The sequence below is a fragment of the Poeciliopsis prolifica genome, unplaced genomic scaffold (genome assembly GCF_027474105.1).
Source record: "Poeciliopsis prolifica strain line A6 unplaced genomic scaffold, Auburn_PproV2 SCAFFOLD042, whole genome shotgun sequence".
NCBI classification, from domain to species: domain Eukaryota; kingdom Metazoa; phylum Chordata; class Actinopteri; order Cyprinodontiformes; family Poeciliidae; genus Poeciliopsis; species Poeciliopsis prolifica.
Genome location: NW_026562417.1, coordinates 1,184,268 through 1,210,800, shown reverse-complemented (window position 1 = coordinate 1,210,800; position 26,533 = coordinate 1,184,268). Strand labels below are relative to the sequence as shown.

The following is a 26,533-nucleotide window of genomic DNA, read 5'->3' as shown; positions in this document are numbered from 1 at the left end:
GCCTGATCCCTGGGAAGTTTATTGGTTTGATGTAATTCCTATGTCAGTAGTTTTGTATGCTTTGAGGTTTCTGATTTTCTCATCCCCGTTGCCTTTAATCCACCAAACAAAATTTCATCATGTCAGTCACATATGTGTATCTCTATCTCCAAAATGAAATCTGTCACAAAGAAAAAAGCTCTGGGGATCAACAGAATGAACGCATTTTTCACGTCCACGACCAAGAAAGGCAAATGTAGCTGAATGATTCTATTAGGCAAGAGCAAAGAAACGTGGCAGTCATAAAGTTAACTAATCTGATAGTTTCAGGCCCTGGGCTATCATCAGCGCTCTTCAGCCAACAAATGAAGGATAAGAGGCATTCCCCGCCTTGTGAGAAATGTTGAGTTTGATATTAAATCTTTCGACTTGAGAGGTAATAAGGCTCCATCGCTCTTTTCTGCGCCCTCGTGGAGTAATTTCAGACCTATCTGGGCAACTTTGATCATCTTCAAGTGGTAATGTGGAGCCGCCGATAAAAGACGAGGAGGGTGAGAAAGCGAGTGAGACGCCGAGCTGGTAATGTTTAGAGTGGGCTCACAGAGGTGTGACGGGGCGATCGGGCCTGTCACTCGCAGACGGACAAACAGATGAGGATGAAGATCGGCTCTCTCTCGCCTTCTTACGCATTCTATGAATATCGCTTGTCTGGCCTTTGCTTCCTCTTCTCTGAGCATCATAATCACATCTGAACACTTGAAATTGCTCCTGACAGCCCTGCTGCGTGTGCCTTTTTCTTTTCTTTTTTGTTTCTTCTTGTATAAAGATGGCGACGTTGTGCTGGAATAAGACTCTTCTACACCCAGTTTGTACTAGGCAGTTTAATTTTGGAAGGGAATAACTGGAACAATGTTCAGCCCTCTGACGCTTTATGTTTTATTCCCCTTCATTTTCTCCAGTGCAAACATTTGAGTGCGGAAGAAGAAAATTGTCACGAGGCACGTGCTGGTCTGAGCAGTTTCAGTGTTTTTCTGTGGTTCTCCCATAAGCGCCTCGTGGATCCTGTCAATTTCTTTCTCTTTGACAGCGATGGACTTTAAATTTCTCAGTTGTGGGATATTTTTTGCTTTTTGAATCCTCTGAGCATAAATATATTTATGGCTGGACTTGTGACTGAAACCCTTTGAAACAAACAGCAGCCCACTTAATCGCATATTAGATTTCTCTTTAATATACATTGCAGAGTTTTAATGTGCTGGAATTTTATGCAATATTTTCAGTGTTGCAACATTAATTTCCAGTATGATTCACATAAGGCCATATCCAGTGTCAAGAAGCCATTACAGGAGCAGAAAAGCTGTTCATTGGTGAAGTTTAAACAGTGTTTGGTTACGGTATCCTTATTGAACTTTGGGGATGGGATTATATGTGCTTCTGACTTTGTTTTTTGAAAGATTTTGAATCCTGAATTAGTAAAAATGTAATGTAAAGTAAGGTAATTTTGTTTATATAGCACATTTTCAGCAACAAGGCGATTCAAAGTGCTGAAATGAATGAACTAGAAGGAAATACAACAAAACAACAAGATGATATCGTCTTAGTTTGCTCTAGATTTGTAAAGTATAAAGCTAAATGTTGGCTCTCTGTGTTTAATTCTTGCTCTGGGTTGCTAAATAATTCACAATTTATAAACTAATAAGAGTTTCTCTAGGTCTTGTTCCGATATTAAAAGTATAAAGGCAAATGTTGGTCTGAAGTAACTCCACAGTTTCTAAATAGTATAAAATTAAATGTTAGAAAAAGCTGTAGCTTTTTCTGTTTTATTCCCTGATTTTCTTTTTGTACATCATCCTTACTCTGAGCTTTAAAGATCTTCCAAAAATCCATTGTAAAAACATTTTTTCCACAATTTTTCCTCATGAATAAACTAGAACCCCCCGGATTTGACGAAAAGCGATCTTCTGTTTATCTCAATTACGTCGAGATTTCATCTTTCTATATCATGTTTTGGCGAGATACTCAAATGTCATAGAATCGGCATAGCATCTGTCAGACGAAAACAAACACTCGACATATTGATTTCCTCTGTCTTGGGTAAACAAACCACCCCATCCGAAACATCTCCATCCGAATGAATCCTTCGCCGTCTCGCCGGTTTATTTTTTGAAACAAGCCAGTTACCAGCAGCAAGCTGTGCAGAGGATGGCCTCACACTGGTCTTCACACATTGTGTCTTCATCCCAGTGAAATCTACAGTAATTTCAAAATGTCACCCAGCATGTCCCCAATCATGCCACTTAGGGCTGATTGACCCTCTTTTAGGCTCATGGTGGCACCCCCATGTCCTGTTGCCGTGGAGACTGTCTTATTTAACTGAGCATCCTGGGATCATAAGGTCTTGAACGTCTCACAATTAAAAGTAGATGCATTATTTATGCTTCCTTTGGAAAACCTACAATCGCTACTTATTTACATTTTGAAAGCCCCTTCATTCTGCCAACACAAATGATTTTAATTAAAGCGTTTTATTAAAAGCCACTTTTCAAAAGTTAAGTTATATTCATTAAATTGAATAAGGACAAATACAGACAGTAGAAACGGATAGTTTAATTAGTTTTGCAATAAGAAGCAACCTAGGAAGTCCAACTCCTAGTTTGTTTTAAAATATCTCTAGAGATTCAATCATTTGCTCGTCTGAACGTGAACGTATTGTTCTAAAAGAAGAATATGTTTGCACAGCTTTGACAACTAATATGCATTTGCAATTTGACAAATAAATATAGAATGGTGTCGTTCTGAAAGTCGCTGCATCAATGTGTGAAGGTTCTCACACTTGTGCCATTAAATCGCCAGTAACCAAAAAAAAACAGCAAGAAAAAATCTTCCTCTGTTAATAAATGGCTGTAAAATGACTCCAAAAACCCACCTGCAGGAATAATCCCAATACGCAAAGAGCACGGCACCAGCTCAGCATCCGGTTGGTTCTGGTCCACACCGTGGTCCGTCTGGATCCTGGTCACCAGGCCGTGCAGCACCTCGCTAAACATCCCGTCTCCGCCCACACACACTACCCTGGAGAGACCAGAGGAACCAGGAACTCAGAGCTGAGCGCAAGCTTTCCTGACACACCGCTGAGAACGGTTCACGCAGCGTCTTGGCGGGTCGCCGTGTAACGAGTCGAGTTCCATGTTGTTCTCTGTGTTTAGCAGGAAAACGGCTGCGTGGCTTTGCAAACCTTGACAATAACGAAACAGGGCAGCTGTGAAACCCTACAATAAATAAGAATATCACGCTGTGCCACCCGGCATTACGGCTTTTTAGGGCCGACTCAAAGGCAACTGAAATGCATCTATAAATTATATGAGCTGTGGAATAAAAAGCATAATGGAGTCTAACTCTGCTCCTGGTGTTACGAATGTAAGATGAATAGCTGAAAGGACGAGGTGAACAGGCGGGAGGGAAAAGGGCCCTTTTGGTGCACTTCTTACCCCTGGCTTCTCGCTTCCCTCGCATGATTTACAGTTCATAACCTTGATGTATGTCAGTCGGTGAAATGCTGATTTTGACAAGTTGTAGTTAAAGGAAATGCCGGAAGGCAGGGAGAGCTACAAAGTGAGGCAAAATCGATGGAGACATGAACAAACGTTCTGTTTGTTATTACAGATCAGATTTTAAATGTGATGTTAAAGAAAAAAAACCTTTAACACTTTTTAATTTTCCCCTCTAGTTCAATTCAGGAAAATTAGAACCAGAGAACGCGCTCGCATTTGGGTCCAAAATATTTCACACTGGTAAATATAGTTTTGCATTATTAAACAACAAAAATGCCAGAGATAAAAGCGATTGATCAGAGTTTTAAGTTAAAAGTTCCATTAGAAACTTACATGCAAAATCCTATATGTAATGAAATAACATAAAAAATTACATTAAATTAAAAACAAATGTTATGCTATCACTATGCCTGTCGCAACTAATAAATTAATCACACAATAAAATAAAATGAGCTAGATAATTTCCTTTCTGATTAATATTTTAGACTTTGTAATTATTGTATTTATGATTTTTATTTAGGATATTTTAAATATTGTCCAGTTCGTGTTGTTTTCTTTACAGAATCATTTATTGGCCTTGGAGAGGCGAACTCGCACTATTATGCCATTATCAGTGCATCTCATGAAAATGATCTCAAAACTAAAATATTGGAGTTTATTGCGATAATTACTGGGTGTGTCTATCATCCAGACCAGGCTTTGGCCTTTACAAATACTGCTAAAAGTGCTGACTTGATATTTGTAATCATCAGCACAACAGATGCTTTACAGCTAGCTGTCCAAGCGTGCTTATGGAAAGTTTAGTGGAAGAAAAAATGTATTAGCAAGAGGTGCATAAGTAACACAGTCTTGAGAGGTATATGAACCAAAGCTCACTCAAGAGTTTCACAGTAAGTGATTACTTGCTGCCATGTCATTTTCTGCTGACGTTTATTGTGTCTTATCAAGTCAAGTATAAAGTTAAGACAGTCGCCTACTAGGAAACGTTAAAGCCACTCCATGCTGCCTGCTGCTGATAAAGTTTTATGGATTTTATGGATAGCTAGCCTCCACACACCCTTGTAGCATCGTGTTTGATTGACTAGCAATCTAAGAAGATGAAAGACAACATTTTGGGAATTATTTATGTAAGCTGGCAGCAAAGCTTCACAGAACTGCTGTGGGGTGTAAATATTTTTCAATTTGGGTCAATTGGTTAGTTTTTCAAAAGTAGCTTGAAATTTAACATTGCCTATGTAGCTATTAAACCCTTTGAGAAAATCTGTGCTTTCCCGATACTGAATCAGACTTTTCTTCTTCTACAATTATATTAAGACGGAACATTTTTAGTGTTAAAAAAAAGAAGAAGAAAGAAATCAAAATAACAATACAACAATTACAGGGTATATATATAAAAAATTACAATTCATCTCAATGGAGATTACCCAACAAATGAGCCTCAGTGACTTTATTAAAATATGAGCAGACGAGAGTGAACAGAAACGCCACGGGCAAGAATCTGCGTTTCAAAAGCCTGAAACCGGCAGCCGCTACCCCGCTGAAGTACTCACCCGTCATAATCGTCTAGATTGGCCTCTGTTTTCAAGTGGTCCCTGGCATGATTAGCGCGCTCTGTAACTGTGGAAACGAATTAAATAGTAGGCGTTAGCGCAAGTGCAATAAAAGAAATGTACAGACGAAATAAGTGGCGGAGCAGGCGTTTACAAAAAAACAAAAGAGAAATACAAAACAAAAACGCTGCACTTTGGATGCATTCGGTAAAACCCACTGAGCAGATTAATGTTCAGGAAAAAAAAAATAATAATCCAGGCGCAGAAGCACAAACAGCCTAATTCAGCTATTGTGGGGTGTATTAACAAAATGAACCCCGAGGCAGAGAGAAAAAAACCAACAAAAAATTCCCATCATTTCAAGACTAAATCTGTTTACTAGCCATATAATCCCAGCACACAAAAAAGATCATGTGACTCATAGCCGCTATAGGAAGCCCAGACTGAATGGTGTTTTCCCCCTGATGGGCCATCAATACTCAAGAATATACACTGTAGCAAACACTTATTGAATAATAGATGACTTTGGATGCCCAAGCTTATCGGGTATCACAGCTTCCATTAGGGTGGTGGCAGGATTAATGCAGCCATAAGGCAAAAATCATATCCTCGCGAGGCCACCTGGCCCCCACCCTGCAAGAGGCTACGCTGGCAGCGGAGATGTATACGGTGGCCTTTGAGTCTCATTTTTAATTTAAATGTTGTGGCGCTCCACCGTTGGGTACCCACCAATCACGTCTGTAAAGATGCCGGCCCGCCGGAACACCGGAGCCACCTTCTGCTCGTAAATGCGCTCCCCGCGCCGCTTCCCTCCGTACGGATTGATGTACACCAGCAGGTTCTTGGGTCGGTTGGCTGCAAAGTGAAGGATAGCGGTTGGAAATATCAGACTTTTTTTTTTTTTTTGACAACCGCTTGATTGGTCTTTCATTAACTTTTTTTTTTAAAGATGATCACCAGAATGGGCTGTTTGAGAGACAAATGAGGTGTCGGCTAACTGTGGAAGGAGTGTGGCGCAAATTACAGGCACTGCATCATCTGGTGATGAAGTTCCAAAGTGGCGCGCTGGGGGGATGTTAAATGGCATGTTTGGGGCCGCTTTGGAAAAATAAGGTGCCGGTCTCAAACTAAAAGTGATCTGAATGGGATCAAGTGTTAAATGAGCACAAAGGGAAAAAGAGAAAACAGCACGGCTTGGTATCATTTGGCAATAAGACAAAAATTCCATTAGGTTACATAAATGGCTTGTCAGCAGTGATGTAAAGGTGCGCTGCGGAGGAGACGGACTCTGTTAAAGACGTACAGGCTTCATCTTCGCAATGAATGTGGTTAATTTCATTGAATTGGTTCGTCTATGGGTACAGGGCATTTCAGATGAATTATACCCACCTTCCCGTCTTAATTCCACATGTTTGAGAGACACCGAATGCTACGGAGCCGGATCATTTTTCAAATGCATTGGCCCTGGAGTGTGTCACATAATTTTATACTCAATTAGTGTTATAGCTCGCTATGTTACTAATAGTATTATAACATATAATGTGATACGTCATAAACACATTACATACTAGCATTTAATAGATTTAATGAAATTTCACACATTGCTTGACATATTCTTATGCTACAAGTTAATATGCTTTGTCTACAGAAATATACTTAGAGTGATTTATAATAAAATGACTTAAATGAGCTTCCTAGGTGACGGATTTGGCCACTTTTTGGTTTCCTGTTAATCATTTAGTTAGATCTACCTGGAATAGTTTAGGTTTCAATATTTCTTAGAAAGCTTGGAAAGCGAAAGCTAATGAATTACTCTTGCATCCAAAGTTCTGGCAAACTATCATACAAACTGATTAATTTTTGGATGGTTTTTTTAGGCGGTTCACTGTGTCGATCAGTGTTTAATTGGTAGGTGAATGTTACCTTGCCAGATTTCTGTCACAAGATGTTTTGGGGGGAAAAAAACCCAGACGGCGTCCTGCTCTGTTTCTGTCAGGTTAATCAACAGCTGGCCGAGTGTGAAACGGGCTTTGCACTATAACCTGTTGACAGGCTTTTCTGCTTGAGTTTATTTGCCCCTATCTGTGCTGACAGCAGCTTAACAGTCAGTTTGGATCATTCATATCTCATTTATGACACACAGACGCATACTGAGCGTCCAGTCGGTTCAGAGTGCATCGCCCGTATCTGCAGCATTAAGTGGCACCTACTGAGTATTGACAGCTGCTCATTTATAACTTGGATCCACTGCTCACAGATCTGCTGGTCGGCGCAGTGGAAGGTGACGTCGGCGCAATGCCACAGGTGTTGCCGGGTCCTCCTCACATAAGAGACTGCAAAGACAACAAGAACAGTTTCTACAGAGAGCAAAAAGATGTAAAACATGTTCATGAAATCCCCCTCCGATATCCTAAAAGTGCTTTCTGATGTAGGAATCAGTAGCTGCGCTGCTGTTCAGCGTAAAGTTGAGCAAATTGAAATTACAAAAATAAATTTGCGAGAAAGTGTCTGCGTTAGGATGAGGTGGCTCCTCAGCTGTATTGAGATGAGCGTGTTTTGGAAAACTGCAATGTAAACTCTGTATTCACATAGTTGCCTCACACGAGTCACGTGATGAACAATCAGATGTTACTACTGGTGGAAAGAAGTAGTTTTTTTTTCTTTTTTTTTCCTCAGACAATGTGCAGCTGGCTTCAGCAGAGCCATTCATAAAAAGTTGTGTGTTCAATCCACAGCTCTTTAAAATCGGCAACTACAATTTCGGCAAAATGCTGCAAACATAATTGCTCTCATGTATAAAAAGCGTGTCGCTGAATAAGACACAGATGTCTCTAATGACTGATAGATGAATTGTGAATATATCTGATGACTCATTTTAATGAACAAATTCATTCTCCTTTATTGGAAACAATAGCAATTGTGCTTTTTCGACAAAGATTTTTGCACATTTGTAATGGAAGTGCCCTTCATGACTCACAACCTGGAGTTTACTAAGTGTTACTTTTTTCTCGCGTTTTTATATTTTCCTCACTGATCATTACTCCAAGGCTTTGCTGCAGTGCAGCCTTGCCCTGTAAATGAACCTGAGCTGTATCTAAATCAACTCAGTCTACCACAGATTTTAGTGAATGAGTGAGATAAGAAGATGTGGGGAGGAAATCAGGAGGAGGTCAGTAAAGTGAGGCATGGCTGTACTGAGGAAGGAGAGACAGGGGGAGAGAAAAAGCTTTACTGAAATATTTACATTAAGGAGCAGGAATTCCCTCACTAAGCACTTTTGGCAGCAGATTTACTCACTAAGCATTTCGATGTCAAATCATAGCACTGAATATTTCTCTCATCAGATAAGAGTCGGCCTTTCAAGGAGGAGCCACAGTCCAAATCATTTCTCGTGGCTCATATGAGCAGCAGGGATGTCAGAGAGAGCCTGAAAAAGCATTTTGTGAATTTGTTACATAACCAGAATTTGAGGTATGGGACATGTCTTTGAAGATAAGCTTCAGCATAATGTGGCATCATAGTTTGGTGAAAATTAGTCCATGTCAGTGCAAGTAGTGCTACGACTCGAAAGGACCCTTCAAAGCTTTAAAACTATTCCCGAACTTGCAGAGAAGTGTAACTGCTGCACCTGTGAATGCATAGGCATACTGCTGAGAGGGCTGGTTTATCCTCTTCGGATGGCTCCTGGCTTGTGCATCAACTTTGTCTTCTGTCTTGTGAACTGCCACGATTTCACACACTTTAACAGTCTGACGGTGTTCTGCAACGAGATTGGATTGACAGTTTAGTTAGATGGTGACGGCAGCTTGATGATAAGAGCCAGAACAGTTACATGTACACAAATTCCCGAGTTTGTGGTGGCAAAGAAAAGAAATTCTGTTCTACGGATGATGAATGGAGTAACTGTCTACACAGTGGCATGAACTGATATGACAAAAGAGTGAAAGGTCATGATCACAACTCTTAGGAATGGGAACATTTCTGTTTTTTGAAATATACAAAGACTCTTAAACACTCAAGATTCTTCGGGGTACAGTGGAGCACTGCCTCGTCGCAGATTTTTGGTGAAATTTAACTTTTCATAGCTAAAGGGTTCGAAGAAAATTCAGCTTTGGAAGCTGGAGTATTGAAGCGGAACGCAACCTAACCTGCTACTGGCTGCCAATCCAAAAGAACCACGTGTTTTCCTCAGCGGTTATTTGTAATACGCCAGATGTGGGAAAGACTTTGATAAGATATTATGTAATATTATATTACCAAGATATCATAATGAGTCATTTTATCACCGTTGAACCTTGTTAGTTTGAAAAAGCCAGCATAGCTTTACAGAATGTTTCAAAACTGGTAACTTATCAACAGTCAGTAAATTATTACTGTCCACATTTCATTTATTTCAGCTTATTTACATATCTATAAATCCCAACAAATTTGTGCCTTAAGGCACAGAGATCTAGTTAATGTACAAAAATATACAGTCAATTTAATTGCACAAGTTTTACTCATACATTACAACTTGTTTGCAGTTATGAAACAATCCAGTTATGTTGAGCTTATTAATATTTGTAAAAAAATTTCTACCTAGCTGACTTTGCAGCAACTGCTTTCATCAGAATGAGCATGTAGCAACTTTGGACAGTCGACTGCAACATCTCTTAAAATATGAAGCAATTCGCATATAGGTATGTGATTTGGAGAATCAGAAATTCTCACCAGAAGTTGAATTCACTCTGAGAGACACTCGGTTCCTTTCACAAACACTGAACTGAATAGAAATAAATCCGCTTAGTCCCAAGACACCTTCAAAGTGTTTACAGGCAGTACTTCTTTTCCCGCAGGAATGGGAGTCGGACGCTTGTTTTAAAACTCTTGGGGGTTGGAGGCTTGGTCAGTGACAGAATTTGCAGGTCAGAGTGGGACCAGGTGCCTCCTGGCAGATGATGGAACGATGGAGATTAAAGGGCTATAATGAAATCTCACAGATTCTTAATCTCCATTTTTTTTCTTTTTCACTTTCAGACAAATTTGAAAAGGCATGTCCTCCAGAGCAGTGGAGGTGCTTTAGTAGGGCAACAAAAGGAAAAAAAAAAAAAAAAACAGAAGAAGGCGGATGGCTCGAACACAGCCAAATCCACCTTTGAACAATTTCTTTTTAAACTGAGACGTCCAGAAAACTCAGTTATAACAGAGCAAATTCCAAAGAGGACTTTAATGCAAGTACATTTTACCCACTTCAGGTTTACTGACCTCTTCAACTGCATCACATACACAGAGCCTTCCAGCCCCTCGTACAAATTTATTCAGCAGATATGATGAAATGAATGGGAGAGAGGCAGAACATATTATTCCTCTCCCGGGAGTCCCTGAGAATGGGATTTCATTTCTTTCTCAAATAAAGGTGATATGCCATGCAGGCATGAATAACTTTATGGCCATCGATATTCACATTTTGACAAATAGGAGGACGACTTATGGGCATGTGTGTGTGTGTGTGTCAGAAAAGAGGAGAGAAAGGAAAAAAAAGAAAATTTCATTCCAACAACATATGAAATATGTTCACGCTCTAAACTATGCAGATGGCCGTTAGCTCTGAACAAATGCCTTAGCGCTTCTTTGTTGCATGGCTTGGGAGTGCCAAATGTTTGCTGTTATTATGCAAAAAATAAAAGATGATACATGACTGCTATATCAGTGTAGCTGGAGGGAAATATTTCCAATTACATACAGTTCGCCGTAGGTGCAAAAGCAGAGGCCACAATGTAATATCAACCATCCAAGCAAACAAGCCACCAAAAACCTCACCTGGTGGATGGCAGTGAAATGTCTAATTCATATTTTACTGAGCTCAGACTCCAAAACGGCTGCACACAAATAAAACATAGTGAAAATAACAGATTTATTGGATGTATCTTTATGCCTAGTAAATTCTACATTTACAATAAACATATCATTACTGGTTTGTGTTGTTAATAGCAATCAGCAATGACAAAACATGGTTAGTGCTTTTGTTTTTTTGACTTGCAGCTAAAATGCTCCCAGCTCTGGTGTAACGGCATTACCAGTTCCAGCTCTGACTTGGGTGCAGATTTTAGTCCAGCATGTGGATGTGAACATTAAGTAGAGTTTTTTTTTTTCATGAGAAAAGAAAAGTACCGACAGAACTCATCAGCAGCATCATGCATTCGTTTTATAGGCATGGACCAAAAATATTCTCCTCATATGATAATTGACGAAAGAAAAGTATCCTTTATAAGCTTTATTTTCAGCAGAAAGGCTTTTATTTTGACTGTTGCTAAAAATAAGATAAGATTGATCTACCCAAAAGTATAGCCTCTCTGTTTTATTATATTTAGGTATTCTGGTGACTTTTATGACCACAGGTATATAAAATCCAGGAACTAGCGCTTCTACAAATATTTGTGAAAACTGGGTCAATCTTAGAAATTCATTGATCGGTTCCTCATAATTAAATGTTTACCAGCCAACTGCTTGCGGTATAACAACAAGGTGGAGGCGATTGTGAATGATAGTAACTCATCCGTGAAGTGGTAGGCACCGTAAAATCCCAGAGCAGAATCAGTGAAAACCAAGACACAAAGCAAGCAGAGGGCATTTTTGGAGCTGGTAGCAGGAAGTCCAGAGGGGTAAGTCAGCTTTTCAGGAGGTTGCAGGGAGAGAGGCGTTACTTTCAAATGTCTAGAGCGTGTTCAAGATGTGGAGAAAGAGCAAATAATTGTGGTTTTCTTGCTTCAACTCTCCAGTGACACATGGTGTTTCTCAGAGGGAGAACTGGCATAGTTTCTATAAGACGTCTACCGCCAATATTTTTGGCTTGCAAATAACAAGGATTCTAGTTGCTAGAATCGTAAATAAAAAACTGTCATGAATTGTTTGTTTTGATGTTAAATTTCTATTAAGATTTGTAAAAAAATATATAGATTTTTTTTATTATGTCTGCGAAGCTCGGGTCTAAATCAGGGTCAAATGTGAGTTTATTCAAACACAGTTGAGCTTTCCTTCTAAAGCTGAAAGGATAATATTGGGAAATCCGGATAAATATTCTCAGTTGATTGAGAAAACCAGATGTCAGCTGCAAATCTGCACTATTCTTAGGACAAAGACTTCTATTGAGATTGAACGTAGAGATCCAAAAACATACTTTTAAGCAGAACAACATTTTTATATAGGAGCTTGTTTACCTTATAACTTCTCTAATGTCCAATTTTCTACAGTGTATTGTAAATGGGTTCATACTAGTTGATGTTTTTTAGAGTGTTGTCAAAAAAGTATCCTTTATATGCTTTATTTTCAAGCTTAAATTTTAATGTTGCTATGTTTCGTTATAGTTCAACACCAAGTAGTGCATAATTAAGAGTAAAATAGATGATACTTGATTTAGTCTTTTACTAATAAAGTCTGAAGAATGCCATTCATGTACTCTGATACCCCAAAATAAAGTGTTGTGCAATTGATCGCCAGCAGAAGTCAAGATATTCTGCCCATGATTCAGTTTTAAATGAAGCCTCAGATTAGCTTTATGAACTGCACCTATTGGCTGATCCTCTTTAAAGTTTACCTATTCAACAAGAAAACAATCAGATTTGCAGTTTTTGCCTCTTTTGCTTCCCAGAAAAGAGGAATGTATCACGTTTCAGGCTGGGTCTTCTGCCATTTCAGCTCCATCCGATATTAGGTCAAACTCTGACAATAATCCGTCTGTAATATCAGCGCTAAAACTTTGGAGTCCTTGAACAACTTTGTGTTGTTTGGAAGTGGATACAAACTTTGGTCTGGATCATTTAGTTTCTCCATCCAGCACTGGGAACTGGAAGCACATGAGATGGATTACATGTGTGCTAGATTAGCTGTCATCACAGGTTTCTGACACAGATCCCGTAATCAGATTTTACAGGAACTGATGTTCTTTAAAAACTATTCAATAAACTCCTTCAAACTTTCATCCAGAGTCCTTAAAACTACATCCACAGCACTGAATATAGTACATCTTGCAGCACTCCAAATAGATATCTCTTGACATAATAATGTTTGCCACAGAAAGCCTAAATTAGTGGGGCTCATTTTTAATATATATGTGTGTCATTATTAGAAGAATAAAGCGTTCAATTTTTGGTGACCAGGCCTTTCTGCTACAAAAGATTGCGAATTCAACTTTCAGACACTGGCCTACAGGCAATAATTATTTCCTCGAATAATGGAGCGCTAAGCTTTGTGTGACTGTAATAAAGCTTAGGAGGTCACCTAGATTTGTGCTCTTTCAGTAGAAATACTATCTGTCCTCTAATTCAGGTTCTTGGCTCAGGAGGAGGGCTATTGTTCAGAAACAGAAACTTAGGACTAAGTTGTTGCTCTTAGCGTAGAGCAGCATGGGAATCCATCACTGCATAATGCACCTATTAAGGTTGACCCACATTCTCTGAAGCTGCAATAGTAGCATGACAATGCATGCCGAAACCCTCTTATTTCTCCTGTGACATTTCAAATAGTCCACAAGAAAGTGCCAGTGGGTGTTGAAACTATTCATTTAGGAACTATTTCAGTTGTCTGTCAAAGTCTGTACCTCCTACATTTTAACTTATCTCTTCTCCTTGTAAATGTAAAATGTCGTTTATTTTGGAAAAGTCGTTTTGCTTAGTGAAGAATTAACAAATGTGAACAAGCCGTGACGTATTGTACCAGTTTTGTCAGTCAATATGCCAGAAATGTTCTGCATTTGCTTTGACGTTCCTCAAGCTGAATTCATCACACATCGAACCCTGTTGAAGGTCTTTGTAGTGCAGGGATGTTTTCTAGGCAAAACACGACGTTTGTATTGAGTTATCCAAGACAATTAACACTTCTCTCTGACATTTTATAGATAAAACGTTCACGCAAGAACATAATGAGTACATGAATCGATGGTGAAAATAATTGGTTTTTTTTCGATAAGCATAAGCTGAGGTATGTCAGCTCAAGCGAGGATCACCCAAAGACCAAGATTGACAAGACCGTTTGGGAGTGGTAAACAAACATTTTATCTCAAAGTTTACCACAATTCATTTTATTTAGTACAAACTTTTAAACAAAAATTGCAAGGTGAAGCACTGCTTTTGGGCCATTAATGTTCATACGAAGTGGGGGAGAGTGGGAATCGCTTTGAATGTGATGCATTGAGACAACCAATCTGTCCCTGTTGCATTGTGTTTGTCAGAGATTAGAATAACTTTCTATGATGAATGGAATGAAGCTTGCTAAGGTGGACGAGATGCATTGCCAAGTGCTGTGAAGGTAGTTCAGCTGATGAGACTGACTGAGTGAGGATGCACAGAATGCTCTATATGGGCTCCATATTTCTGAATGTAGCTATTTCATTAGCTAACCAAAGGACTGGATATGCCAAGAATCTTTATCTTGACGCTATGGAGATTATTTGACTAAGAGGAAAGCGGTAATGGAAGTGGTGGAAACTACTGCCACCCATCGACCTTAACAACAAACCATGATACACTTTCTATTGCAGTTTTTGGAAAATATTTTTGAGGTTTCTCCTGAAGGGTAATTATTCCTGCGCTGAGAATTACCAACAAGAAATAGCATTTGTTTGTTTGAGGATGCCGTGCATAAGTATAACCTAACAACTGTGTGATGAGCGGTTACATTCCACCTGATTTGATAAATATAACAGTACTAGTTTCAGTCAGGACGAACCTGATGAGAACCTATGGGATCAGAGACTCCATTGTACCTCTAACAAGCACTTGTGTCTGTGCAAGAGTGCCAGCATTCTGCTTATTATCCAGCTCATCCTGCTTTCCCAAAAACAAGGTCCTATCCTACCTGACAGGATTCCACAGACATTGCTTCACATTCCACATAAGATCTGAATTGCTTGTCATACACCTGGGAGTTTAAAAGTCCCAACAAGAGACGTTGTGTCATCATCCCAGAAGAAAAACAGAGGTACAAATCAAAGACTTAGATCAGCAACACTGATTTAGATAAGAACAGCATACCTGCAGGATTTCCATGTTTGCACAAGTGATTTTGTGTTTATATTTATGCATATGATAATGATATTTCTGACAATGCGCTCCCCAAGCCTCACCTTCTCACAACAACAAGCTGTCACCGTATTCACATTCTGCTCTTGTTCTTGCCACCCCTCCCAGTACACAGTGGATCAGTTTGTAATCCCTTTATTGCTACTGTGGTTTTGCAGTGACAATGTGTGAGAGGACAAGCTGCTGCAAGCTTAAGGAAATGCTCGCTTGCTTTTGTTGGCGTTTGCATAGGCTGATGCCACTCCTGCGCCGCTTTTGCATCTTGCACTCCAAATGACACGTAACATGAGTGCGATGGACGAGATAAGATTTAACTGAGGGTGCAAAACTGATAAACCTGCTTATGTAGTTCGGAAAAACACTCTCCTTTTTTTTTTTTTTTTGTTAGAAGGAAAAAAAAAAGAAACCCAGTCCCTGCACCGGATTGAAGTTTCAGAACTACACAACAAACCACAAACGCATGATTGCGTTGGTTCAATTAGCTTCAGAGGTCAAACCCCTGCAGCCTTAGTCTTAGGTAAATAAATGCAATCAATGCAACTGGAGATCCCTTAATGCTGCCAGTGATGCGGCATAAACCGTCACAATTTACCCCATATCCAGCTGTCATTTCCGGGCACTGTGTATTTGCCTGTATCTTCCGCGCTCTCCTTCTCTCTGCAGCCATCTCAGCACACAGACAGGCCTGTGCATTGAGCACCAGCTTTAGATTACAAAGCACAGATCTGCCTGGGTACACATGGCAGTGAGCTGTCAAACAAGACATGCGGATTTCTCCCAGGCACAGCGGTGTTTGTTGAGCCAACGCTTTGGCAAACAGATGGAGAAGAAAGGACAACCAAGGAGGAAGGTATTGCAGGAGAACAGTCACTAGTGGTGCAATGAAACTTCCAAGTTCACTTTGTGGAAAGTTCTAGACAGAACAAGTTACAGTATTTCAGTATATTCCAAATTCTTCTTCAAAATGTGGGCGATACCATTAACATAATGACTCAGCAATCTGGCAGAGTGTGTACTGATGTCTCGTTGTTTTATAAGTTTCCAATGTTTTTTTTTTCCCCCCCAACATTTGTTTTCAGTAACTTTCACTGTCATACATACATGGTGTATGTATGCATTCCTGTAATTTACTTTTGAAGTAACTCCTGGAAAACCAATTCCAGTAATTTACTTTAAAAGTTGACCAGAATTTCTAGGAACTTGTTTTTGCACTGAGGTACGACGATGACAACGTGCATATCTGTTTCTTGGAATTTGAACCAAACAGTACAAGCTACATAAATGTTAATACTAAACCTGGAAACGGAAAGAAGTCGACTATTTGTGTAAACGTTACTGTCAGTTTGCACAAATAAAATGTATTTATGTTTTAAACACCTGGAACTATCACAATGGTTTTTGTACACATTTCTTGGAGGGTAGGTCATAAAAAAATAAAAATAAAAGTGGGATTTAATGACTAATAATGAACACTACTTCTATCTGAGAAGTAGTCCAGACCTTAGATTTACATACATGCCATTTTTATTTTCCCCGCAGTCAATGATCAAAAAATCATTGTAAGAAATAAATCACAAAAACCTACGCAGGCTATGTTTGGCTCTCAGTGTAGCCCCTTTTCATTTTAAGAGTCAACCTGACTGTGCTGTGGATAACAGAAGCTTTTGCTTCCAAGAAAAGGAGGTGCAAGTGACAGTAAAGCTTGATTCTGTGTAGCGGCGCGTCAGTCAGGGTGTGATGCTGTTGCTTCGTTGATCGGCGAGCTCGGGTTAGAAAAGAAAGCAACACTAGCCAGTTATTCCTGCTCACCTGCCGAGTGGCTTGACGCCACTGCAGTAACCATAAACAAGTGCAGTCAGAGAACGGGAACAAGCAGCGTTTATGAAATGCCATCACTGGAAAGTAATTTCATAGCAGACCATTTCGAATGGGTCATTAGTTCTGTTCCAACAGCAGCAGACAAGTTATGAGGCAACGTTTGTTTGTCTGATGTAAACTATTGATTGCAAAATTGTGTTTCTGTAATTGGGACCAAAGCGTGCGTTTAAATCAGGAAACTGAGCTTATTGGATTTTGGTTGCAGTTTGATTACATCATTTTTAAGAGCATGAGAAAGGAGGACAGACTGGGATAAGAACGGCGTGGGGAGAAAGAGAGCATTTTACACAAACTGATACATGAAACATAGAGAATATTTTTCAGCCAGCAGAGCATCAAAGCAACATGCAAAGGTGAACGTTTCACAAATTAAATCTACACCAAGCTATCATTTCTTTATACCAGTTGAGTCTATGTTAAAAACTACAACAATTTATGTATTTTAATCATAACATGTATAAGGTTGTCAACGAGTGAATAATAATTCGAACATTTTTTTTTTGCTAGACTAAGATGGAGTGCTTTGCATTGCAAACCTAAATTTCAATGTTTTGTTGCAATTTGATCCAAACAATTATCACAACATGCTACATATCTCTGAAGAGAAGTACATTTAAAAAAAAAAAATTTAGAAACTAAGACAAACATGCCATTTTTATTTCAACCCCCTAAATAAATCCAGCAAAATTAAATGCCTCAAGGTTCCCCCTCTGAGTCAATACTTTATGCAGCACATTTTTTGCTGGATTCTATTTAGGCCAGCGCAGTGGCAGCATCCTGTTGGCGCCATGGAGACGAGCTTTGTGGATTCTGTTTAAGGGTATCAAAGTAGAAGGAGCTCAACAAGATGCACACCACACTTTTCAGATATATTTGAAGCATCTTGGTGAAAGTTTTTTTGTGTGTGTGTGAACAATACAGGCAAAAACCAGTGATGCTATTCCACACTTCTTTCTCTCAGCATATCTAAACAGAGTGACAATCAAGATCAGATTAAATCTGAAGCAGCAACATCAATAATGTATATGTGTGTGTGTGTGTGAGTTTGCATGTGTGTATGCATTCCACTCGGTGTTTGTAATAAATCAGTCTAAAACTTTATATATATATATATATATATATATATATATATATATATATATATATATATATATAATATATATATATGGAGATCCCCTTTAGGATTACTATGCAGAGGACAGCAGTGAACGTTTACTACCTTGTCCCAGTGTAAACACAGAAAAAAACCCTGCAGGAAGAGGGAAGAGTGGAAAGTTTGTGAAGCTCATTAATATATGCAAAGCTGCTGCGTGAGAAAACTGAGCCGCTCTTGTCTGCTTAAAAAAATCCACCTGTTGCCACTATCATTCTATATAAAGCTAACAGACGGCAAAAACAATCAAATGCATGAATCATTTTGCTGTTTAACTTTGAGCAAAGATGAAACTGTTTTCTTTTGTTTTTGTTTTATTCTCATCAGTGGGGTTTAAACTTTTTAATTGGCCGAGAAACATCCGCGTTCGATCCCTAATTCTGGTGTAAACTGACCCGCTCTTGGCCCTCCAATCACCGGCAGGATTTGATGAAGTCACGTCGAACGCTGACTCAATAAATGGAAGTCTTTATGGCAGGTTATTATGGGGCACTTGATGCCACTTTGTGGAAGGTCAATGGCAGGGTTCGAACCAAAGCGTGCGGCGGCAGCTGTAATCACTCCACTCGATATGCTACAGTAATTGCCGAGCAGGGAAGCCATTTAGGTGAACAAACATTAGCCTCGGGGGGATATGGGAAGACCCGATTAAGTGGAAGTTGCCTGAGAGAAATGACAGAGACATTCGGGGGGCTGTTTCCCATCCCCATTAAAAGTAAAGAGACACTAAAGGATCAGACCATTAAACCTGTGCATGCTGAGTTTAGCTCAGAGTGGGAAACAGCAGCTTGCTATTAAAACAATAATGTTTATTTGCCCAAAAATGTGGTAAAAAAAAAATCCCCCCCAAACTTTTATTTTTGTACATATTTAGGCTTACTTTAAGTTTAAAGTTTTCAGCTTTATTTTTTTCTTCTTCTTCTTTTGGAAAAATCAATCGAATTAACGTACAGAACAACACGTCATGGTTGGCTTTCAGATGGAAAATGTTTCAGAAAATAAAATGAACCCTCTCAAAAACAAACCTTTGACGACTTCCCAAAAGTCACTCGGCAACTGATTAGTCAGTTTGACATTTTAATCTTGTTCACATGTTCGGGATCAAATTTCTTCAAATCTGATAGGCTGGATTGTTCCCCCTCTGGTGATGTCATCAACGCAGGGAAACACAAAGCGTATCTTGTAGATTTCTCTTCCTAAAAGTGGTTTTTATTATTAAATTACTATTATTTCACATTATTTCACAGTTTGAAAAAAAAATCAAGATATGCACCAACACATATTTAGTCATGTGTTTAGTAAATTATTTAATCATTGTGTATTTCTGTGCTGTACAGTTAGCCCCAAAATTAGTTATTCCACTGGTAAAGAAAATTGAAGGTGAAAGTTTTGAGTTTTTACCAGCATGTTTCTTCTGACTGGAAGTAACATTAACGCTTGAATTGGACGTGAAGTAAATATTTTCAAATCAAAGCTTTCCTGAGTTAATTTATCACATCATCACACATATTGGACCAACAGCTTAGGATTTGGATTGTGTCACTTTTGCTCCAAAATAGTATCAGGAACCTGATGTTGATCTGTATGTTATCCACTTATTTGTATTTTTTTTAAGTACACTTAATAATGATAGCCAACATCCTGGAGCTTTTTTTTTTTTTAAGCACTCAGCTTTAAAATAACACTTAACATTTTATGAATGAGTTCATGAATGACAGTGAGAGCCCCGGTTTCTTGTAAAGACCTGTGGCCTGTCTCGACAGATAAAACAGTTACACCACCTGACTTTCTCACCCTGCATTGCGTGTGCGAACCAGATTAGGAACCAAAAAGACTTGTTTTTTTGTTTGTTTGTTTGTTTTCTGTTAGAGGAACAGTAGTTACAACGTAATGAAGGTCAAGCCAAGTGGAGGAAGCGCAGCTCTCTGGCAAACAGCAGCTCTTTTGCCATTCAGAATGGCGGAAAGCTGCCGTTTCGTTTCACAGAGCAAATACAAGTTGACATAATTCCGTTTCTCCAGCCGAGTCCTTGTGTTTTGCCTTACCTGGCTCCGAGGTCCCCGAGCTCCGTTTACTGCTTCTCTCAATTTCCTTCCACGCAAGAGCAGCTGGACAGAGGACGACTTCTACCTTTCTGTGCTTCTGGAAAAGCTCCGAGCAAATTATTGCGCCTTTGCCCTCCATGGTGTTGTTAGTTGTAACAAAATTAAAAAAACAAACAAAAAAAAAACAAACACACACAAAAAAACACGCTCGTTCCAACTTTGTTACGACCTGCGTAACGAAGAGCGTCTGGCGTCTGTGTGTGTGTGTGTGTTTTTTTTTTTTTGGCGACTCGGGTTGCGAAGGAACCTGTTATCAGACAGGCGTCAACAAAGATCGTTGCGGAGAGATGACTCACTACGCGGTCCGCTTTTCTATTATGATCACTTTTCACGACGCGAATGTAAAGCTGCCTTGCAAACGATTTATGTTTTGTCTCGTTACAACTACTCTCTTGAAAGAATGTTGATTTTACAACTAATTTTCCGCGTTATCATCAAGTACACCTCTGCTTTAGTTTTGTCTTTGTGTTGTCTTATTTCAAGGTCTGGACAGAAAGTTTATGTGCAGCCACACTGACCAATCACGTTACTCCTTAGATGTGCGCATTTCTGGAACTTTCCACGGGAAAAAAAAGAGATTGTTTCTTCTTCTTTTGTTTTATTAGTTTAACAGAGAAAATGTGCAATTAAAAAAAAGTTACTTAAACATGCATTACATCAGGTTGAGTGTAGGCTAGTTTTTTTTTTCCACCTTTAGGGTTGAGGCATTAAAATTATTTAACACACCAAGTAAAAATGTTTTAAAGAAGTTTTAAAGCTATTGCTGAGGGAAGAAAAAAAGCAATAAGATGTGAAGTCTGGAATTTTCCATAAGCCATGTAAGAAGACACATTTTATTTATTTATTTATTTTATTTTATTTTTACCATAATCAAGAAGCTGATGTGTTTTCATGGGATAAAATTCTTGGACATTCCATCCCATTCTTGCACAGTTTGACGCAGAAATCAAAACAGGACGTAATATATTCAATCACTGTAAAACAATATCAAATCCAACATGTTCACTTCTAGTTCAAAAATGAAGGCGATCCTGCAAAAGCACTCTTGCAGCTCGCACAAGCGTCACGGTAATATAGGACAAAGTGAGTGCTCTTGTTTTTCCACATATCCATCCTCTATCAAATTGTCAATGTTGGGAAACTGACGTGTAATAGTGACTTAAAGGATTTTTATTTTGTTTTTAGGTTTACATTTAAAACCAACACATGAAATGTATATGAGCAAGAACGAAATATCAACCATTTTTGCTCTTGTCTGTGCTTTGAACAAACTTTATGAAATGTTTGTTCCTGATAATTCAATTATCAAATTAATCAATTAATTATTAGGAGTTAGAAAAGACAGTAAGGGATGGACTGCTTAATAAGCAGAAAAAAGTCATTTAATTTTTATATGTTTTTTACAACATTCAGAATAATGAGCCTTTTCTTAAACATTAAACATTTACAGGTGATTTTTTTAAGGACACACTGGTCCTCATGCTGGCTTACTCCACAGATATATTCATGCGTGGCTTCCTAATCGAGACCCTGCATGTAGTTTTAGTGAACATAACGTCACCAGTCCATTGAAATAATTAAACAGGCGAACTCACTTGTGATTGGCTGAGCAAAAGAAAGCGTCGCTCCAGCCAATCGCCTTCGCGCTTACTCGCCGATGCGGTAGTACCAACATGGCAGCTTTCTGAGTTTTGGAGGAGGAGAGCTGGTGTAAATACAGAGAAATTAAGCGTTTCTGAGACGAGGACAGGGTCAGGGGAACCTGAGCTCGAGACTTCTTGGATTGTCGGCGGAAAATGTCGAGCGACGGGAACAAGAAACAGTTCTGGAAAAGAAACACAGCCAAGGTTCCTGGCAGGTGAGTGACGTGTTCCCCCTTCTGCTGGCTAGCTTAGCAGAGCTAGCTTCTCTTAGTGGAGCTTCACACGCAGCTTTTAACTGAGGGCCTTCACGATGTGCACAAAGTTGACCGGTTTTGACTAAACTGACGTGGCACTGCTCATGTTACACTATTGCATTCTGTACCGCTTACATCTTCCTGCTTACAGCTGTCAAAGAGCTGCGATGCTAACAGGGGCTAGCACCTCTTAAATCTCCTCGAAGTAGGTTCAAAGTTGTATCTGTTGCTGCAGTCACAAACCGAATTATGAAAGGGTGTATTACTCTAGTAGTTTCCGTGTCCATAAACCGAAAACGCACCCTTTTGCACAGATTGAAGCAAGCATATTGAGCCTGAACGGATGAGTCCATTCATTTCCTTTTCTCTCTCTTTCTGATTTACTTCCTCAGTATTCAGCATGTTTACGGCGCACAGCATCCACCTTTTGACCCGCTTCTTCATGCCAAGTAAGTTCAGATTCTTTCATTGGTGCTAGAAAAATGACTTACAGTTTTTTTGGAGTTGTTCGGGCACTTTTTAATGTTTGTCATCTTCCATTTGCAAGTAAAAACTAAGCTCTGGTGGCCATCATCTATGTAAGCCAATGAACCTGTAGGACTATATATCCATTATCTATTAGACAGTCAATAGATAATTCTGGAAATTACTAAAATATAGTTTTGTTTGTGCTTGACTCTTTAAGTTTGTGGTAACAGGTTCAAGGTTCTGTTTTCTTTTTCTCCCAAATAATTTGCTTCATGTTTTGTAAAACTCAGACTGTGTTGAAAGGTTTTAGGGGTTTTATTTTGCTAAGATTATTCTTTAAATGACTAAATAAGAAAAGCGCTTTGTGTCCAAGACAGGATGACATTAGATTCATTGTAACTGTGAAACATCCCACCAGAGAACAATTTTTGGACTGTTAGCATTCTCTATCAAAGTAAACCTAATCTGGAATAAATCTGATTTCAAATTTCAAATCTTTACCTTCCAAGGATAGGACGTGGGTAAAAATGAAACAAAATCAAACACATTTTTTATATTTAACACTCTTTCAATTGAGTGGGACCTGTCTGGTTTGCATCTCCACATTGTATTAGGTTGATGCATTTCGTGGCCACTAATTCTAAAGTGTGCACAGTTTGGAGTGAGACTGATTGGCTCTGTCGAGTCAGGTAACTGGAGTCCATTCTGTTGCAACGACGACGACAAAAAATAACTAACCGAATGAAGCCACATGAAAAGAAAAAAGAGGAAGTACAAGAGCCTCTGTTATAGATCTTGAAAGAAACACTTGAAGCTAGATCTGCACAGAAACCAGAAAACATTTTGCTTTGTGGATAGTTCACTGTATTCTCCAGATTTTCGGATACAAGTGAGATTGTAAACAAATGGAAGTTTTTACATGTTTATTTTATTTTCCCTCAAACATTTTCAGATGTAGTCTTACAAGTTTACTAAAGTATTTGAGGTCAATGTGCAACTTTTGCCTCACTGTTTACCTGTGTTTCTACGCTCTTCATCACAGTTTTATTTACAAGACGGATACGTTTTTTTTTGTGGTTTTGTTCCAGGTTTTATACAATATTTTATTAAGTCTTTTCTGCTTTTTTCTTTTTTTCGTACACTAAAGCACAGCAGGGGAACTCACCAATGTTTGAATTTATAAACTGGTTTGATGTGTTTATTATGTTCTGCTTCATTACTCCTAATGCACTACCATTTCATATCGATAAGGACACAGTTTTTAATTGTTGTATATCAGTTCATTTCTTTAGATATTTAGATGAGTTATTGAATGAAATAATCTGGCGGAAATAAGTATGTAAATCTCTTGTATATTTGAATTTTTTTTAAATTATTTTTTTGTACAATAGATTGTACAATCCATTTTCATTGATTATGGCTCTGATCCTCATTTAGCCCAGATAAACCAAATAATCTCAGACTGGCTTCCTGTTGGCTGATATGATTGAAGTTTCACAACCAGATTTCCAATTAGTATTCAATAAGTAGATCAAGTCAAACTGCTTCAAATGGACCTCCTTGGTTTTAGATTGTTTTCCCATCCCAAAATGTGTTAGAACTTACTGGGATCCTTGATGACATCTCTGAAAATGATGCTAGCCACGCCCGGGTCAAGAATGTGAACCGGTTTGTTGAGCCAGTTGACATAAAGAAAAATTGGGATGACCTGGGCAAAACCTTAATCTATGTTAGAAATGTCACACTTCAGGTCCTGCAGGATAGCTCTGGTGCCCTATTGGCTAGAAATTGTTCTGAAGTCTCACTGGAACCAACTCTACAAGAAAGTCTTGTTGAACAAAACATTCCAGATTTATTTTTGGCACGTAGCATCTTGTTTTCTTTCATGTTGAGTGAAAACAATCTGTTACGTAATCTCTGACAGAGTGTGTAACTGTGTTATGGATATAGCTTACCTTCACAGGCATATTTATTACATGGAAGTAGTAAATATTAGAACATTCTAGCAGATGTTGGCACATATTTATTTCCCGAAGCTTTGATTTGTAGATGTCGTTCATTTTGGATACCAGCTTATCTTTTTAAACTGCTGACCCTTTGAATGTTTGTACTCATATTTGCAAATAGCACATTATATGTTTTATAGTTATAAAATATCAGTCTAATGTGGATTTTTTAAAAATATCAACAGCTACAAGTTTGAAAAATTTAAACTAATATTTGAAAAACAAAAGTAATGTCATTTACTGTTTTTGCTCATTCTTTTTTACAAAACAAACATTAGGAATGGCTTTGAAATCGCTCCTTTTTGCTACCGAATCAAATTGAATCACTGCAAAAAGTCAAACGATAAAGAAAAAAACGGAAGCAATTAAATGTTTATTTCCAATGACCGACAGACACAAAACCCCTGGCAAAAAACAGTCAATTATTCAGTAATTATAATCGTCTTTCTTCTCGTTGATGTTTAGTCATGTAGATTTCCACAGAGGAGTTGGCTTTAATTCGTTTTTATGTTTTGTGTCATTGTGTAGGTTCACACTTTTTCTGTCTTCCAATCACGGTGAAAGCAAGCCAGTGTGGGTGCATCTCTTTTTGTTCTTTATTATGATAATTGTTGTCTTTGTAAGAAGTCAGAGCAGATTCTTCTCTTCACACCGTCCTCCCAAGAGGAAGGCTAAGTTTAATTAAATCTCTTTTGCAAGGATTGTTTTCATTTGCAGCTACTTAAAGTAAGGAATGCAGTAAAAAATGTTTACCGTTTGCCATTCGGTGCCGGTCATGCACTTTTTAGTTTCAGTGTCTTAAGTTTAGTTAGGATTAAAAGTATAAGAATTCATATTCAGTGGATGGATAGCTGCTTCACTGTATTATATTTTAACTACATAAATATGATCGTAACCTTTGAATATTTCCCACTCCGTGTAGCTTTGGCCAGACTTTGAAAATGTTTGTCATCGTAATTTAGAGCAAGAAAACTCAGAATATAAACGAATCAAATATGGAAATTCTAGTTGTTTTTTTTTTTTTCTAATGAAAATAAATATTTTAACACTTTAATAACACAAAGCCCTTTGGAGCACGACTCCATATACAGATGATGTTGTGCTGAACTGAAGAGTACAATTACTGAATTGTAATATATCTTCGTATGAAAGACCTTTCTAATATTAATATAAACAGCAACTTCCACCGCTGCTGTTTTACAGCTACACGGCTGCCTGGCTTTTTTGTGTTTGAGAGAAACACGAGAGCAGATGCTTATTTGGATGAGACTAACAATACTGGTCAGAACCAGAGGAGAAATGATGCCTGCCTAAAGGCTGGTCGAGTTAAAGTTATGTCTCCATGTTTATTTCTCTCCCAACTGGGAAAAACCCTATAAATGTCTTCACCTTATGAACTTTTGTTTAAGCTGCATTCTCTTCTTTGTCTGCCATTTGCATGTTTTATTTAATGATATTCTACTTTTTTATATGCTTACTAATGTGATCAGCAAATCTGAATTCAGTCAAAAATATGCAATATTACTTTATAATTCTGAGGGCAATTATAAAGTGATTCCCCTCGGAAGTGTGAACTGTACACAGGTTTCATTTTTGGTTCGTTTTGGCCTTCGTGCCTCAAGCCAGTCGTTCAGCTTTACGAATGAAGAAGTGATTTTTAAAATACCATCAAACCAGGCAGTTAAGGAACTGAAAATCAAAACAACCCATTACCCATGCATGCAAAATACAATTTAACAGATTTGACGCTAACGATGGATAGAAAGCAGTTGAAATATCAGAAACCAAAATAATTCTTACATCAGGAACGTAGCACTTCTGAACACATTTTTGGCTTCCCACAAATAAATAAAAGTGATTTTTACCAACAATTGTCTGTATAAACTGAACA

The 26,533-nt window shown here is 38.5% G+C and overlaps 2 protein-coding genes across 4 annotated transcripts in view; one reads left to right on the top strand and one right to left on the bottom strand.

The window, feature by feature from the left end:
- Positions 1–20,459, bottom strand: part of cerk (ceramide kinase) — a 38,336-nt gene extending 17,877 nt beyond the window's left edge. For both annotated transcript variants that reach the window (XM_055055607.1, XM_055055608.1), the window contains exons 1-6: positions 20,212–20,459; positions 8,709–8,840; positions 7,291–7,413; positions 5,810–5,935; positions 5,081–5,147; positions 2,906–3,051 (exon numbers count right to left, since the gene is read on the bottom strand). In XM_055055607.1, coding sequence (XP_054911582.1) covers positions 2,906–3,051; positions 5,081–5,147; positions 5,810–5,935; positions 7,291–7,413; positions 8,709–8,840; positions 20,212–20,350 — 733 coding nt within the window. In that variant the 5' untranslated portion in view covers positions 20,351–20,459. The remainder of the gene's footprint in view (positions 1–2,905; positions 3,052–5,080; positions 5,148–5,809; positions 5,936–7,290; positions 7,414–8,708; positions 8,841–20,211) is intronic.
- A 1,479-nt stretch (positions 20,460–21,938) lies between these two features.
- Positions 21,939–26,533, top strand: part of tbc1d22a (TBC1 domain family, member 22a) — a 121,856-nt gene continuing 117,261 nt past the window's right edge. For both annotated transcript variants that reach the window (XM_055055605.1, XM_055055606.1), the window contains exons 1-2: positions 21,939–22,129; positions 22,561–22,617. In XM_055055605.1, coding sequence (XP_054911580.1) covers positions 22,068–22,129; positions 22,561–22,617 — 119 coding nt within the window. In that variant the 5' untranslated portion in view covers positions 21,939–22,067. The remainder of the gene's footprint in view (positions 22,130–22,560; positions 22,618–26,533) is intronic.